The 16133-nt window shown below is 47.6% G+C and overlaps 1 protein-coding gene across 1 annotated transcript in view; it reads right to left on the reverse strand.

Annotated features, from left to right (window-relative positions):
• Positions 1–15903, reverse strand: part of XPNPEP1 (X-prolyl aminopeptidase 1) — a 31660-nt gene extending 15757 nt beyond the window's left edge. Inside the window, exons 1-8 of the mRNA XM_074907690.1 lie at positions 15795–15903; positions 14425–14520; positions 11478–11608; positions 5900–5963; positions 4125–4229; positions 3730–3822; positions 2617–2760; positions 2131–2226 (exon numbers count right to left, since the gene is read on the reverse strand). Of these exons, the coding sequence (XP_074763791.1) occupies positions 2131–2226; positions 2617–2760; positions 3730–3822; positions 4125–4229; positions 5900–5963; positions 11478–11594 (619 nt within the window). The 5' untranslated portion in view covers positions 11595–11608; positions 14425–14520; positions 15795–15903. The remainder of the gene's footprint in view (positions 1–2130; positions 2227–2616; positions 2761–3729; positions 3823–4124; positions 4230–5899; positions 5964–11477; positions 11609–14424; positions 14521–15794) is intronic.
• Between the last annotated feature and the right edge of the window lie 230 nt (positions 15904–16133).

The raw sequence follows: 16133 nt of genomic DNA on the forward strand, positions 1-16133 counted from the left end.
TCAACCAATGAGTTGTCACGGGTGCAGGACGTGGTTCCAGCTCCTACCCAGCTGTCCCACGTTCTGCTGCTTTTCTGGCAATCCTAAGTTTTTGCCAGGAGATGGCACCAGAACTGTAGTTTAAACACTCCCATCGGGCAAGGAAATCGGGGTTTAACTTCTAAAGGAGTGCTGCCTTGGAAGAAAGCAGGTACAGGCAAAAAAGACAAGGACACATGTAAAAAAATCAGTGTTTGCCTTTTCTGGTCTGTGAAATGCAACAAAAGCTCACTTCTCAACAGCCAGAAGACTTCAAAGTTTCAAGTTATCATTTCATTCCAATCCTTTTGATACTTGAGGGAAGACAGAGACACCATAAGCAAGACTAAAATACTCCAAAAAGGTCTCTCATTTGGGTGCCTCCAATATCTCAGATTCAGACAGCACAGTCTTAGGTTTTTTTCACAAAGGTTTTATCCCACACAACTCCCGGCAAAGTCAAGAGGGGAAGTAAATGTTCAGCATCTCCAAACTCCTGATTTTAGGGTCAAATAAAAACCCCAGGGTATCCAATTAGCTGAAATGAGTTACTCAAGGCAATAAGGCCAGCCAGCGGGACAGCTGGGAAAAGAACCAACATGTCCTAAATCACAACTGAATTCATCGAACTGTGCAAATTCTGCCACGCAAGTAAAAATAGTTTGATTCTCCCCAGGGAAGGAGCAGGTCACTTGAAAGCAGGAAAGAGCCACAAAGAACTCTTTACTGCACGGGTATAAACTTCCTTGCTCAGCCGACTCCCAGTGCAGTAAGGAGGCAACAGCCTCCTCTGTGGCTCTCTTTCTGCCCCCAGAAACTTGTCTGGAGTTTAACACAGTGAACTGAATTAGAGAAAATGAAAGACAACTTCTCTCCCTTCCCCCTTTAGGATAGGAAATCAAACAGGCACCTGGCAATAAGCTTCTCTCATGACCTCCTCTGGTCCATCTTAAAACCCTTGATTCATAACCAAGCTTGGCCTTGCTGGAGACATTTAATCTGAAACCACCTCAGGGCACCAATTTATCATTAATTTAATTGGAGATGCGCCTGAAAAGGTGAGACACACAATCTCTGCTCACGCAGGCCTCCCCAGGGAGGAGTCATATTCACCACTCTCAGAAGTACTTCTTTCATGAAACAAGCTCTTTGCTCAGTGTCCCAGATCCAGGACAGCCCACAGACCTCAGCAAGCTAGCTTTACCCAGCACCAGAGACGTTGGGCTGGCAGTGCTGGAGCTAGGAACACACCACCTTCATACTCAACTTTTCAGATCAGACAGAGAGCACAGGCATTAGCAGCACTCGACACCCTGCCAGTGTTCCCACTGCACCAGTCTGCGCACTGGTGATATCTGCGCAAAGGCTACACAGCACTAGTAACAACAGTCCCAGGAAAAACACTGCTGTTTCTGGCCATTTCCCTTCCTACACACTGGGCTGGGAGCCAGGGTGGGCAGACCTAGTCATCCTGGGGCCCCAAACACAGAGGGGACTCTCTAGTGGGATCCTGGGCTGCAATGATGTGGAAATACAAGTTGAGCCCTGACTTACTTGTTTTAATCAAAGCATTTGCCAAACACTGGAGAGGTAGAGACTGACTTAAAAAGTCGTGACAATTAGGAAGATTACTGTAAAAGCTGTGTACCCCACCCTTGCCCTATGTATACAAAGCCACATGTTGCTTTGTTTATAGCCCAGCCTCCACAGCAGAAAACAGTCTCCATCCTCCCATCGGGTGAGGCAGCATCAGGATATTTTACAGCCAGAAAATCTCACAGGTCTTTTTTTTTCCCTTCAAATTGCCTCAGGCTTTATATATAACCTTCCTTTCCCTTTGCCTGGGCTGTTTTTCAAAGGTGGTGATTTGCTCCATTTCCTGGGCCAAAAATGTACCGAGGAGCTGCACTGGTGTAATAAGGCACCATACAGAAATACAGGCTTGCTGTTTGTGACCTGTTACCACCACTGCACTTGATACAAGTTAACTGACCTCTAACAAATACATTGGCTGTAATAAGCACCTCTCACCCTGGGAGGGTTCTTTCTCTCCAATACAGAAAGGGGATTTATTTTGTAGGAAGAACTGAGTAAGGAGATGCAAAGACTCACATGCTACTTCATCCAAGGCTGTTACCACAAACCACAGGACTTTCCTCTCAGCCATTTTTGAACGGAGGGCTACAATTTTGTCTCTCCAGCTGACCCCTGCAAAACACAACATGAAAAGCTACAGTCACCAACTTTACTGGGAAAGATGATGTAAACACAAACCAACACATTGGATTTTACAGGGACCCAAAACACACTGTGCTTGTGGTCCTTACTCCTTTCTAATAACTGATATGAACTATCTCAAATGAGCTGTCCTCCAGACATCCATGGATTTGTTTTGAAGTTATCTAGCCTCTAGCAAATGGCGATTTGAAGTTTTGAGGACAAAGGGGTCATTAGCTGAGGTCCAGTCACCTTCTCGACCTATTCATTGTGGATCATATTGTGCTACAGCAGGGTTTTTCTCACTACTTTGTAAAAGGAAAGCAAAGGGTGACAGAACAGCAGAAACAGTCCCTGTCTATCGGAAGTTAAGTTTCTCACCTGTATAACTCAGGTCGAGAGTGATGAGAGGCTTGCAGGGGCGCTGAGGACAGTCTGTCCAGATTGTATCGATCAGGTTTTCTTTGATAGGCACAAGGTCGTGGCCAGCACTTCTCAAGGCTTTGGACATCCTCTTCCACTGGTCTGCCAAAGGGAAAAGAGTCAAGAGCGATGGCTTTAAAGAACACACACTGGTTCAGCAATGGCCCCATTCACAGGGGGCAAACTCAAGAATCTGAGTCTCCTCCTTTCCTTCCAGCCTCTCCTTCTTCCCATTCCCTTAAAAACAAAGCAAAAGCTACTGCAATTACAGATCCACAAATGGAATCGCTACAGACAGCAGCAGGCACAGAACCTTGCAGCTCTGGAGCCTCATGCTTGAGTTGAAGAACTGCTCCATCTGGGAGACAGAAGTCACTGGAAGAAGCCACCCCAGAGGCTGTCGTAACGGTGTCCTCTACCCCAGTGCAGAACCATGCTAGATCCAAGCTAGATGAGAGGTGAGATGGGCTTCACACAGCCATGAGACTGATCCTTCACCCATCTGAAGCAAGCAAACGTCTCTCCTTGCCTCCAGTGACCTTTGGATTGGGCCCCATGTTCTGAAGCATGAGCAGATGGATACTCATTCACCTGATATAAATGGTACCTCTCCAGGAATATGCTTCCTACAGGGAAAGCTGCAGAGATGCCGAGACCACCAAGTAGGAGTAGCAGCACGAGTTCTGCCTGAGTGTTCTGGCTCACAGGCTGGCCATGGCATTCAGCCACTTTGCACTGAAGTGCCCGTGACAAGCCACAGCACAGACAAAAGGAGGTGAATCGGGACTCTGCTTTTCAGATAAGGTCACTGCAGGCCCATGCAATGTAGTAGTTCTCGTGCAGTGAGTAGGTCCCATCCCCTGTGTTTTGGGGTCAACGCACTGCTGTGGAGCTCTCCTGATACAGGCTTAAAACCAAAACCCAACCTGTTTTGTGTAACAGTTTAATCAACCACCACATCTGGGCTGAAACATGGTTAGCTACATACTATCACACAATAGCTTAGCCAGAGAAGCAAGGAAGCAAAATCTAGTTGCCCAACCCAGCATTGTAAAATAAAGTAAAACCAACCAGCCGGAATAATGAAAGGGTCCACTCCCACCTTCGAGCCTTCTGGGAGGACACTCACTAGCCAATCCTCCTGAGTCGGTGTATCTTTCAGACCTCCATGGATTTTCAAAAAAAAAAAAAGAAAAAAAGAGGTTCAAAGAAGCAATCATACTGAAGGGTTCCCACACTACCCAAAAAGTCCAGGCTAAATAAATCAGATACATCTACTAATGAATGTCTAGACGCATGGGCAAGAAGAGTCACAGGACACTAAATCAGGAGCAGCACTGTATCCAAGATGTCCCTAAACCCCTGCATGATGGGGTACCCCTGCAGCTCAAGCTGTAACATGTGTGAAGTGACCCAATAGCCTGTGATTGTTTATCAGTGGAGCGGTATCCCAATCTCCTGCGTACCCATTTTCATGAGTGTCCAGTTGTTATCCATTTGATGTGCAGCTTGCAGGAAGTAGCGTCCATCTGTCCACATGGCTGCATGCTGTTCAGTTACTATGGCAGTACCTGGGCAGGAAGGCAAAAAGGTGCAGATTTAGAGGTGGGCAGCCACCGTGCAGAGAAACAGACAGCAGGGGGAGTGTTTGAAATGCACCCCAGTTCTCCAAGGCAGCTCTGCTCACTATTCAAAGGATAGTCCAGTTTCAGTGGAGATGCTCACTGTTTTCCCTCCACTATAACCTTCCAAATCCTATCAGAGACAGTATGCACAAGGATGCAGCTTAATGAATTGCTTCAGATAAACTGAACTTAAGCATATCTTGGCCAGTCAGTGGAACTGGGTAAATGGTTCTTTCTAAACCTTCTGAAACAGAGACTGTGGTCTCCACTCGGCTGTTGTCACAGTAACACATACTATACATCCTCAGACTCCATCCCACCTTCTTACGGGCAGGAAGCCTGGGCTGTGGCTATCCACAAAAAACAGCTGTTACTAGGCTTGCAGACATGGGTATCACTCCCAGCTGTCAGCTGCACAACTTTCCCAAATGTTACAGCTCTAGGAGAGATGGATGAACTGGAAATATGAACACAAACTTCTGCAGGTTTCAGTGGAATGGGACAGACAGCTGAGGGGCACTGACATCTCAGCAAGGCACTCTAGCTGCCTTGCCCTTGGTGATTCAAAAAAAGCCAAACAAACCAATTCAAGTCTTTTGAGTCTCTGCATCTTGACCATACTCTCTGTCACCAGAAACTAAAGCCCAGACGAGCTGAGCAGAGTTTCCAAATATGAATACATTGTCTTCTACCAAACTCCCCCAACACAAGCCCCATTTTAAGCTGCTTTGGCCTGAAAAGATGAAGGAAGAAACACAAGGTGAGGCCCTGTGTGAAACCTCACTGAACACTAGGCTGGGAATACAGACCTTCCAAGTACAAAACAAGGGCCCAAAATAGAGAGGAAGGTTATGAAGAGGCCACGCAGAAGGCATGAAATTAATACAGGATTCATGTTACCCATTAACAGCAGCCCGCAGCCCTGGATTTATCACCTTCCACATAAGGTCCCAGACTGGTTCATAGGAACTGATGAATGGACCCTCCAAACATAGGTAGCAGTATTTATTAAACCAATTTACAACTGAGGAGAAAAGACCTCAACAGACTAAAGTGACTTTCCGGCAATCACACAGGCAAAGTAAGTTGCAGAGCTTAGGGTACAGCTAGGGTAAAAACTAGGTCTCTTGAAACACAGACCTATCCTACAGCCAAGAAAACATCCTGTCTCGGCAAGATAAGCAAACTTTTCCACAGCATTCAGTTTCCAAATGCAGTGTTTCTGGCCCTGACTCTGTTTAAACAGAAAGGCTAGCTGAAGTCCATCTACTATTCACCCAGCCCAAACGGGCAATGTAAAAATCTGTTCATACTGGCTGCACATCAAAAGAAATGACTGTAGGTTACAAGCACCACATTAAAGAGTTAACAGGATTTTACTTTACGAGAGGTTCATTCAGGGGTCAAACATTTTCTGAAAACTTGTTATTGCACTGATATTACATAATTCCAGCGGGTAGCCAAGACATAATTCTGCAGATGCTGAAATAGGAAGAAAACAGTCCAAACAAGCTGGATAGGTTTACTTTTCAGTCCTGCCTCTATGCCATGAATGAGACTATTTCTTTACAAGGGAATTATGTACATTAGCAAGAACCCAACTTCTGGAAAGGTACCTGCAGAGCCATCAAATCCAGAGATGAACGCCCGTCTGCAGTCACAGGGTGCAATGTACTCGCTCTAGAAAACAAAAGAGGCAGCAATTATTTATAGCAGCAGGGGGAAAAAAATCAGCTGATGACAAATACTTTGATAAGCTTTTTCTCCTAAAGGATGCCATAGAGAGAACAAAATGAGTTAAAAAATACTGGGCTCTACTCCACTGGAACATTTAATCATCTATGATTATATTGTATTTATATCCAACTGGGTTGTTGTTTTTTTTTTTTTAAGCTGCAGCACTTTTCTCCCACAAAGGTCTATAAACACTGAAGTGCTTCAGAGTTTGCAGATGTTTATTTCACACTCAGCCTCCCCTTCGGGCAACAAACAAATGCTGTCTTTGAAGCTGCAATGTGAAAGGAAGAGAAACCAGAAGTACCCCTTGATCTTGGAGACCAGAGTAATCAGTGCATAAAATCTGTAAAATTCACTATCTCCAGTGAAGTCCCCCCACTGGCACTTACAAGAATCCCTTTAAGACTTTCTTTTCCACAACAATGACACTAAAAGAAAATCATCAAGGAGGTAAAACTGTAAAAACTTTAACCCTTAGGACCTTTCATAATTAGATGCTGATCCTCTCACTTCTTCCTTGCTTACTCTAAACCTGACTACACCAGAAACCACCAGACCATGGTTTGGTGGGTGAGAGGGAATCAAAGATTACTAGTCCATCCTCATCCCAAACCCATCACAACCTGTGTTTGTGGACACATCTGTTGGCAGCATTACAGAAGAGTCTGAGAATCCACAGAGAGATGACATCCACAGGAGCTGCCAAATTTAAAAGAACAACTGTACCTTGAAACGGCCCACACACCATTTTTATGGGATCCCACTCTGGCAAGTTCGGAGGCCAGAACTGCTGAGTAGGCCCGTTGATTAACTAGCGCAACTCAGCAAATCGGCTTAATCCAGGCTGACAGCACTGATGTTTGAGCTGCAAAACCCCTGGATTTGTACCTTACAAATGGTCTGAAACCAAAGTCAGCTCCTCTGCCCATAAAGTTTTTCTACACCCAGCTGTGCTAGGGACTGAGCTGAGAAATCACAGCCCAGTTCTCAGGTGGGTTTAGTTCCTACTGTGATAGATACTGCATTTCCCCATCTCTGGCCAGGGCTATTTTTAAATTACCTGATTGTTAGAAAATACTCCCTTCAAATCTGTTACTCTTCACTGTTCTATAGAAGGCAGAGGGTTCAACGCACAGAGGTGAGCAAGAAGCACAAATCGCAGCACCTGGAACCAACCCTTTATTTCTGCTCCCAATCAACCCCATGGTCAAAACTCCTCCAGAAGAGCAATGTCTTCTCCCTCCTGGGAGATGCCCTAGGCAGCAGCTACCAACCATTCACCACTAATGTTTGAAACTGAGCCTTGGGACAGCAAAGCCCATGGCCCACAAGAGGATCTGGCCGAGTAGTTTTGCTCCTGATTGGCAGGAAAGATTCCTGGGATACACTCCCAAGAAACTCTCAATTTTATCCACAACTAATGAAAGTTGGCAGAAATGGGGTGGGTATTGAGACCATGGGTGCCCTCATCTCTGAGCCAGTCCAGTTCCCTGTGCCTCTTCCTGTCCAGCCCCACAGACTCCCCCAGACTCATGACATACACTCAGCAGCTGTGGGGAAGAGAGGGGTCAGGATCCCCTGTGCCCTCTGCACACCCCTAGCTGACTGGGTGGATTGGCCTCAGCCCACCACAGCACCACCGTCACCGCTAACCCCCTTTAAAACAGTGACAGAGGCATCAGCAGATAGAGGGGGCAAAGTCGTTCAGGGAACAGAATCAAGCACCCATTTCCCCAGCTGCCTGTCTCACAGACGGACAGAACATGAAGGCAGAGCGATGCCAGGCCTGAGGAGCATTCCCCATTTCAGCATTTCCTAATGACTGTTCAGCCTGTTGACTGCTACGACTCCCCCTCTCCTACACTTCTCAGCTCAAAGCTTCAACACCATTTTCCAGGGTCTGATACCTAAAGGGGATGCTGGAAATTTCCCACTGTGGATCATATCACTAAGTACATCTTAAATCAGACCAGTGATTTCTCTTGCCTTTCTCTTGACCAACTCAGCAGAGACTGCAGGCTGCTTTGTTTGAACAGACAAGCAATCTCGCATTCATGAGAAAGGTTAACACTGAGCTAGCTGCACTAACAGAACAGTGAAATGGATTAAAACAATTTTAAAAAAAAAATCTAAAAGGAAAAAAGAAGTCTATCAGTTTTAGATCTGGTGAAAGCTGACCTAAACTAACAAAGACCTTGACTGTGTGGGAAATACCTCATGCTGTCCCACCCACAGACAAATTCAGGGAATGTTGTAAGAGTTTACAATGAGGCAGATGGGCTTTAAAAGGAAGTATGAGGGATCTGGAGGGGAAGATGGTTCATTCATCTGTCAGTCTGAATTCTTGCACACCCACCTGTTCTGTTCCATGCAGCAACCCCCACTGTGCGAAGATGAGCCCATGTTTTGCACAAGCTAAAATTACAAGGGGAACACCTGTGTACGCCACACAAAGTACAGGTCATAGCACAGTCAGAACAAGGTATTTCCCTGGGGCTTATCTTGCAGCTTTGATGGCCTTCAACCTGGCCCTCATCAGGCCTTTTACATCTACTTTCCACCACACCTGTCAGCCCTTGACACACAGACAAAACAGGGGGCTGCATCACAGAAACCCTCAGCTAAGCCAGGAAGAACCCAAAATCAGTGGTGCTTATCACCAGAGCATGGCTGGGCCATTAACACATTAAAGCTTATTCTATCCTAATGTCAACCAAGATCAGCAATGGAAAGTGCAGCTCGCTGCCCTTCAAGCTATGACACTGATGCTATTAAAGAACAAACACTACTGTGTACTTGGAAGGCTGGTATTCACTGCCAAAAACCTAACTGCATTGGTAAGATCTGGAACAGGTCAGTGCAACCTGTGCACAAGCCGTCTCTTGATATACAACTCTGATTCCTCAGCTCAGAACAAGTGTGTGTCAGAGGAGCCAGCCCTGAGCAGAAGACAGCATCTATGCCAACCCAAACATGGGGCCCTGAGCTGGACAGGTGTTTCCTTGATGTGGAAGACCAGCCAGATCTGACCAAATTTGTTTTCACTGAGTCAAGTCCTGGAGGTGGAAGCCAGCCCCAGTTAAACTGTGACTGGCTCCAAACCCAAGCTTTAATCCAAACATCATTCTCCCATTAAGAAGAAAGCTCCTCAAATCTCTGAATATTCCCATATGGGCAAACTCCAGATTCAATGTAAACTGGGTGACTCAACATAAAAATGGATCCTGCACTTACCACTGCAGTACCCCAAAAGCTTAGACAGGCATTTTTAACCGAACCACAAAGGACTTAGGTGCTTCATTCCCAAAATTCTCATCCAGGTTCCCAAGGAAACAGTCCGTTTCTTCTGATTTCTTATCACCAGCATCAGAAGTTTCAAAAATCAAAGCAGCCGACATTCAGGGCTAGCTGCAAGAGCCACAAATCCAAGGTATTAGCAGCCTTGGTTAAGCCAAAGTCAGAGCCAGCTATGTTTGAGAAGCTCTGCAAGTCTTTCAGCTCCTTACACAACTAAGCAAGGAAACCAAAGGATACAACTGGTGGCAAGCCTCCTGGCAGTATAACCTAAGCCTTCTAGACTTGGCAGGAAAAGCAATATTAAAAGCATCACAGAGCTCAGAGTTCAAACACTGCCAGTGTTACAAAGAGAAACTAGTCAGCAAGTTGCAGCATCAGGGTGTATCAGCATCGGTCCAATCCAGGGGTCCCTTTGCAACCTAGAAGGGAATAAAGTTTCTCCCAACCTGAACCTTGTGTCAACACTACAGGAGGGAAAGCCCTCTTCGTTGACAGGTTCTCTGATGTGGATGCCAGGACAGCCTCAGGAACAGCTGAGAGAGGCAAGGACATCAATAAGTAGCTTGGGCTGTGGGGAGGAAATGGCTCAAGCCACCCAAAGCTTGGGTATCATTAAACTACAGTCTTCTGAGTCATGGAGGGAGCTGCTGAAGAGCAAGATCTGACTGCAGGGCTGTAAAGTTCTTATCTGCATACAGGAAACAAAACCTTGCTTGAAACGTGGGGAAGTTGCAAATCACAGCTCATCACAATTTACCTGGAATCAGTAAGCATGTTCCGGGATCAACAGGTTTCTGCCAATGCCTAAAATTGCACCAATTCCCAAACCTCACAGACAAAATCCTGCACTAGCTAGTCAGGAGGCGCCAGAATCAGAGGCTTTTAGTAATCGTTTCCATTCAGATAGATTTGCTCTACAGAGAAACCTGACCAACTCGCCCGGCAGGAAACAGCAACATGGGGTTCTCTGCTTAACTGCACTCTGTCAAGGAAAAGAAAGCAACAGAAAAACCCAGAAGTCCTGAGGGTCACATTCTTCAACTCACATGACAGCATTTAACGTCTAGTGAAATGAAACCAGAGTTATATATGGACAGAGGCAGCTTGAGGCAGGAATGCAGCAGACAATAGCAGCTGCAGAAAACGCCTTCCCTCTACCTGCCCAAGTTTGGATCTCCCTAAGAGGAAACACGATGCTGCACATACAGTCCCAGGACACAGGCAAGTCTGGACCCGGCTCACCCCAGTGCCAAGTCAAGGGCAAAGGTTCCGATTCAGTTGCATTTTACTCTTGTGCACCCTGGGGTAAAAGGGAGCTTTGGGTGTATGCCAGGAAAGCTTCACGTCTTTTGTTTCCTGAAAATGGCTGAGGAGGGAAAAACCCTTGGCAGTTCTTGGGTCTCCTAAGAGAGTGAACAGAAGAGTGAAACTAGCATGTGAGCAAGCAGGGGAGGTAAAAGGCTGTTCAGCAATTTAAATTTAGACTTAATGTCACAAAACACAAAAATCTTAACGGTGGAAGCAGAACACAACACGGTCACCACCACAGGTTACCACCCTGGGCCCAGACCTCCCTCCTATTTTTAGTGCACAGAACAAGCTGATGCAGAACAGCATCAAAAGGGAAGTGTTGTGGCCTGTTTCTTCCCTGCCTCTGCAAAGGCCCCTCTGCATGGTATCTGAAGGGCCTAACATAAGGCAGCAAATTCCAGCATGAACTGGATCTAGCAAAGGGAAAGCTCTGCAACTAATCCTTCAACACCTTGCTTAACAGTATGTGTTGATCAGGAGGTGCTAATGGGGAAACTAAAGCCTAGATAATGCCTTTTCCTCCCCTAGTAAATCAATTTTTCCCAACAGCCAAGATGGGGACAGCAAGTGCTCTGGCAAGCTCCTTTTTCTGCAGCGTGAGCTCCCTGGGGACAACCTGATGAGCAGCTGCTGGTGCAACATCCACGGTGATTTGTTACAAGAACTTAAAAACCTTAGTCTCCTGAATAAACTCCAGAAACTTTTTCCATCATGTTTCTCAGGATACCCCAGGCTTTTATGCTAGAACCATTAAAGCAAGCAAACAAAGACTGATTTTAGTTATCCCTGACTTTTATTTTTTTGCAGGAAAGGAAGGTGCAATCATTCCCACAATCCATTCATCCATACCTGGTGGGCATCTCCAGAGGGTACTATGTAGGCTTGGACAGGCTCCTGGACATACTTGGGACTCTTCATCACCTGCCGTAGTTGCTTCAGCAGCTCTGTTGTAATTTTTGGACTCATCTTCCTACCTGCAACTGAAACAAAGCACAAAACTTCAGAGCTTCTCCAGCTGTCCTGGGCCACTCACAGACACAGGGTGGAGGCTGTCACCACTAGAAACTCCCCTTGTAGACAACTATGCCAGCATCATCCCTCTCAGACCAGAATTTCTCCTGTCTCGTCACTTCTCTCACATTCCTTGAGAAAGAGGAATCAGGTTGAGGCCAGAAAGACAAAGCTGGTCTGTCCTCTAAAGGATCTTTCCCACCTGGTGAGGGATGGTCATGCCCAATGGTGATGATACACACGAGCTTAACACACTTGCCGACCCTTCTGACATGTGGACAGCAGCAGGAACCAGAGCACCTCAGACCTGTCCTATGACAGCCAGGAAAGGCCTTGGCATGTGATCTTGATGGTCCCAAGTACCTGCAGATCAGAAGTGACCCAACCCATCATGGGCACAGAGAGAAACTCTCACTCTGAGGGCAGAGATACTGTGGCTTATATGCCACAGAAGCAAAGGCTGCTGGAAGAGCAAACCATGTAGTTCAGGAACTCAGAAATGGACCAGTTAATAATGCAATTTTTAAAAGTTACGCTCGTAGCCCAGGGTTTCATAGTGGGTTGGATTAACTCAGACAAAAGGAATGTGCTCCCAAGGACATGCACAGGGATGCATTCACTGGCCATATTTACCTCTGGGCTGTATGTTAGTCCACCTAGCAAGAACACAACTATAACAGGAGGAACAGCCTGCTGAGCTCTCACAAGTGACTGCCAGGAAGTCTTAAGGGAACCTTCTCTAAAGATGGTCTGCAGATCTCAGCTGGTGTCAGGCAGGCAGGGGTGGGGCACAGGCTGGAAGTAAGACAGCCGATCAGAGGGGAAAACAAGGGCACAGGCCAAACACCCTTCCTTGCTGTGGTTTTGCAATGGATGTATCTTTGGCATTGCAGTGAACACCAGCCTCTCCATTTGCCACACAGAAACCATCAATAGCCGGGGCCTGCTGCGAGCACTGCGCAGAGTCACACATCAGGCCACGCTGCTGTGCTGGCGCGAGTGAAGGCTGCAGTGGAAAGCACCAGCTGACAGCAGAGGATGTTCAAGCTGAGGGTGAGGCCTGGCCTGAAAGCCTATGAAAATCACATAACCCAAACCTCTTCAGAGGTTCTCTCCATCTTTTCTCCACTCACATCTCCAAAGGGTGCCCAAGGTGGGATAATCCCCTTCTCAGTTGTCTACCCATTCCTTTCATATTTTTAAGAACATTCTGGGATCTTACAATTTTAATGCTGTCACTCACTTTCCAGGGCAAGGTGAGTAGGCTGTGTGCTGCTTGAATGCCATGCTATGCAGTATTTTATTCTGACCGTTTCATTTCACAGATCATTTCACAGCCATGTCCACAAACAGATCATAGACAGAAGAAGCAAATAGCATGCAAGTCTCAAACGCTTTTTGCTTATTCAGGCACTTATTCTATTTACAACTCAGTAACTACCAGGAGCCCCAAGCAACATTACAGTGTTATGCCAAAACACAATAAGGAACAGTCCCTGCTCTGTGATGTTTGCCATCTAAACGGGAAGGCAGAAACTGCCTCCATTTCACAAACCATAGGAAGACATGAATGGACCAAGGTCACACAGCAGCATTGTGACCAAGTCAGGAACTGAACCAAGATCTGATGCATTCAGGTGTAAAAATCTCAACTCAAGACCACTATTCACACATCTCATCACAGGATGTTGAGAGCACACCAGACTTTTGTGTGACTGTCTGCCCGCAGTCATACTGTGTTTTAAAACGCAGACCACAAGAAGCAAATCAAGCTCAAAAGGCACCATACGCTAAATCCTCAAATTGGTATCTTGACTCCAGTGCCTTCACTGGGATTAGATTACACGTCAGATTTATTTCCAGGACAAATTTCATAGTTTTATACAGTGTTTGCAAACTACACTGAACTTTACTGTACTGTGATTGTTTCTGTCTGTCCTCTGTAACGAGTTGCTGTAACATTCTATAACATTGCTTCTGATTTATGTTCAGACAGAGGAAAAACACAAAGGAGAGAGCGCAACAACATAGCGACTAGCCAACAGAAAAGAATCTCTTTCTACAAACTCATAAGGACACAGCTTCCTTTCCTGACCTGTGCTTTGTCCCCAGGAGCCTGAAAGTCTCATTTAAATAGGGAAGGAATGACAAGGCTTTGCCTTTTAATAAAGCTCCTTGCTGACAAGCCATGGTTTTCTTAGCAAGCAAGAGATTCTCTCAAGGACAAAAAAAAAAAAAATTAAAAAGTACACTCACTATTGAAAGATTTGCTTGTAATATTTAAAAACACAACTAAACTAGATTTGCAACAAAACCCATATTAAGGAAGACACCTGTTTTAGATAACCCCTACAGTATAACAAATCCCTTCAAAAGATGCTCCACAAACTTTCCAATAAAATTGTCTTCAATTTACAGAGACAGAGAAGCTATTTTCTCCCAGATCTTTGGTAGTCATTTACTTTGGTTCCCCTATAATTTTTAACAGGTAACCTTTCTTTTCTTGGCCATAATTATAAGCCTCTACATACTTAAAACAGCTTCTCTATCATTATTTAATCACAGAATCATAGAATCATCTAGGTTGGAAAAGACCTTGAAGATCATCTAGCCCAACCATTAACCTAACACTGAACATTCTCAACTACACAATATCCCTAAGTGCTATGTCAAGACAGTGATTAAAACCAAACAAAACTGAAATGAAGGTAGTAGATTTAGCAGTGCAAGAAACACTCCCATTCCCTGCCCTAACTTTTTCAAACATATCAGACTGCTGTGTTACCTGCCTCTGTAGTCCCTCACGTCTGGACGCCTCTTGCCTCTGCTCACACAAAATATCATTCAGCTCTTGGCCTGGCCTTCATAAGCTCCACTGTGCCTGAGAAAGCAAAGGGCAAACTGAAATAGCTACAAACTTTGTCCCCCATAAAACATTCACATCCCCCAGCAATTGCAGAGCTGAAAATGCATTATGTTCCACTGGCAAGATTAGAGATGCACTGAGGGTGAACCATGAGGGAGCAGGGAATGTCAAGGGCCAGCATTTGCTTGTCAAGACTTACGATTAAATCTTGCAAGCCTCTGCTGTTTTCGGCCAATTTGTTTTCGCAATCATTCTGACAGAGGCCAATCCCCATTTTACTGATGAGGAAACTAAGGCAGAGCAGTAGTAACATGCAAAGTATCACTGCAGCATAATGGCAGTCAGATCCCAAAATCTGTCACTCTCTAGACATACATTATCTACACCTCACCCCACAGGATTCAGTTCTCCAAGAGCCCAGGCCAGATTCTGCCTGGACAGCATCTCCATCAGACACGCAGAGCAGAGAGAGACCATGAAAACGCTGCTGGAGGAACCAGACACCTCCTCCAGCCTCCCACGCACACACAGAGCGATGGGCTGCGGCAGCCCCAGGCGCCAGCTGTGGCAAGGGTTGGGGACACCAGGCCCACTGTGTCAGGGTGTGCGTCAGTGCCACGGCGGGGAAGGGAGGTGAGGCCAGGAGGTCAGGCTACATCTGGGTCTGCCTGTGACTGCTGTGTTAGACCACCCTGAGTGTTTATGTCCTGTTTGCCTCGTCCTTCTGAAGATTTCCTCTTCATTTTCTCTTTTACGAATAAACTTGTTCAAAATAAGTTGTTTAAAATAAGCATTGTCAGGAACCAGTGACACCACCTCAAAAACAGGCCTCTCTGGCCAGGGCTGGCCCCATGCAGGGCAGCCCAAGCACTTGCAGCCACACACCAAGTCACAAACCCTGCTACTTGCCCCCCGGTAGCCACCTGCACCCCAAACTCACCGAACCCCCCAGCTCAGCCTGCCACAGCCCTGAGCCACAAACCTCCCCCAGCCCCACACAGGGCTCACAGGGCTACTTGGGCCTGAACACCCCGGCTGGGCCCGGCTGACAGGGCCTCGACACCCCGGCTGGGCCTGGCTGACGGAACCCGCACACCCGGTGAGGGCCCGCACACCCGGTGAGGGCCCGGCGGGCCGGGCTGGCGAGGGAGGCCGAGACCGGGGCCGGGCCCAGGCCCAGGCCCCGCCGAGGCCCCCGCGGCCGCGCCCCCGCGCCCATGGACCGTTCCCGCCGAGAGCCCCGGGGCGCCCACCGGGCCTGCCCCCGCCCCCGCCCCGCCGCTCCTCACCTGCCGCCGTCCCGCCCGCCGGCCGCCGCCGCGACGTCAGCGCCCACGTGGGCCGCCGCGGACACCCGCCGCTGACGTTGCGGGGCACGTCACGGGGTCACCGGCGGCCGGCGCGGAGCGGGGTCAGGCCAGGCCCGGGCACCCCCCCCCCCGCCGTGCTCCGGCCGGGCCGGCACCGGACGCCCCGCGGCAGCCGCGCTGCCCGCCGTGGCTGTTCGGCTGGGCCCTGCGGGGGCCGCCCGGCCCGGCCGCGGGGTGCGCCCTCCCCCCGCCTCGGCGGCCCCGGCCCGCTGCGCGGCGCGGTCCGCTCCGCGCTGGCGGAGCCTGCACAGGGATCCG

Source organism: Athene noctua, chromosome 5 (genome assembly GCF_965140245.1).
Source record: "Athene noctua chromosome 5, bAthNoc1.hap1.1, whole genome shotgun sequence".
NCBI lineage: Eukaryota > Metazoa > Chordata > Aves > Strigiformes > Strigidae > Athene > Athene noctua.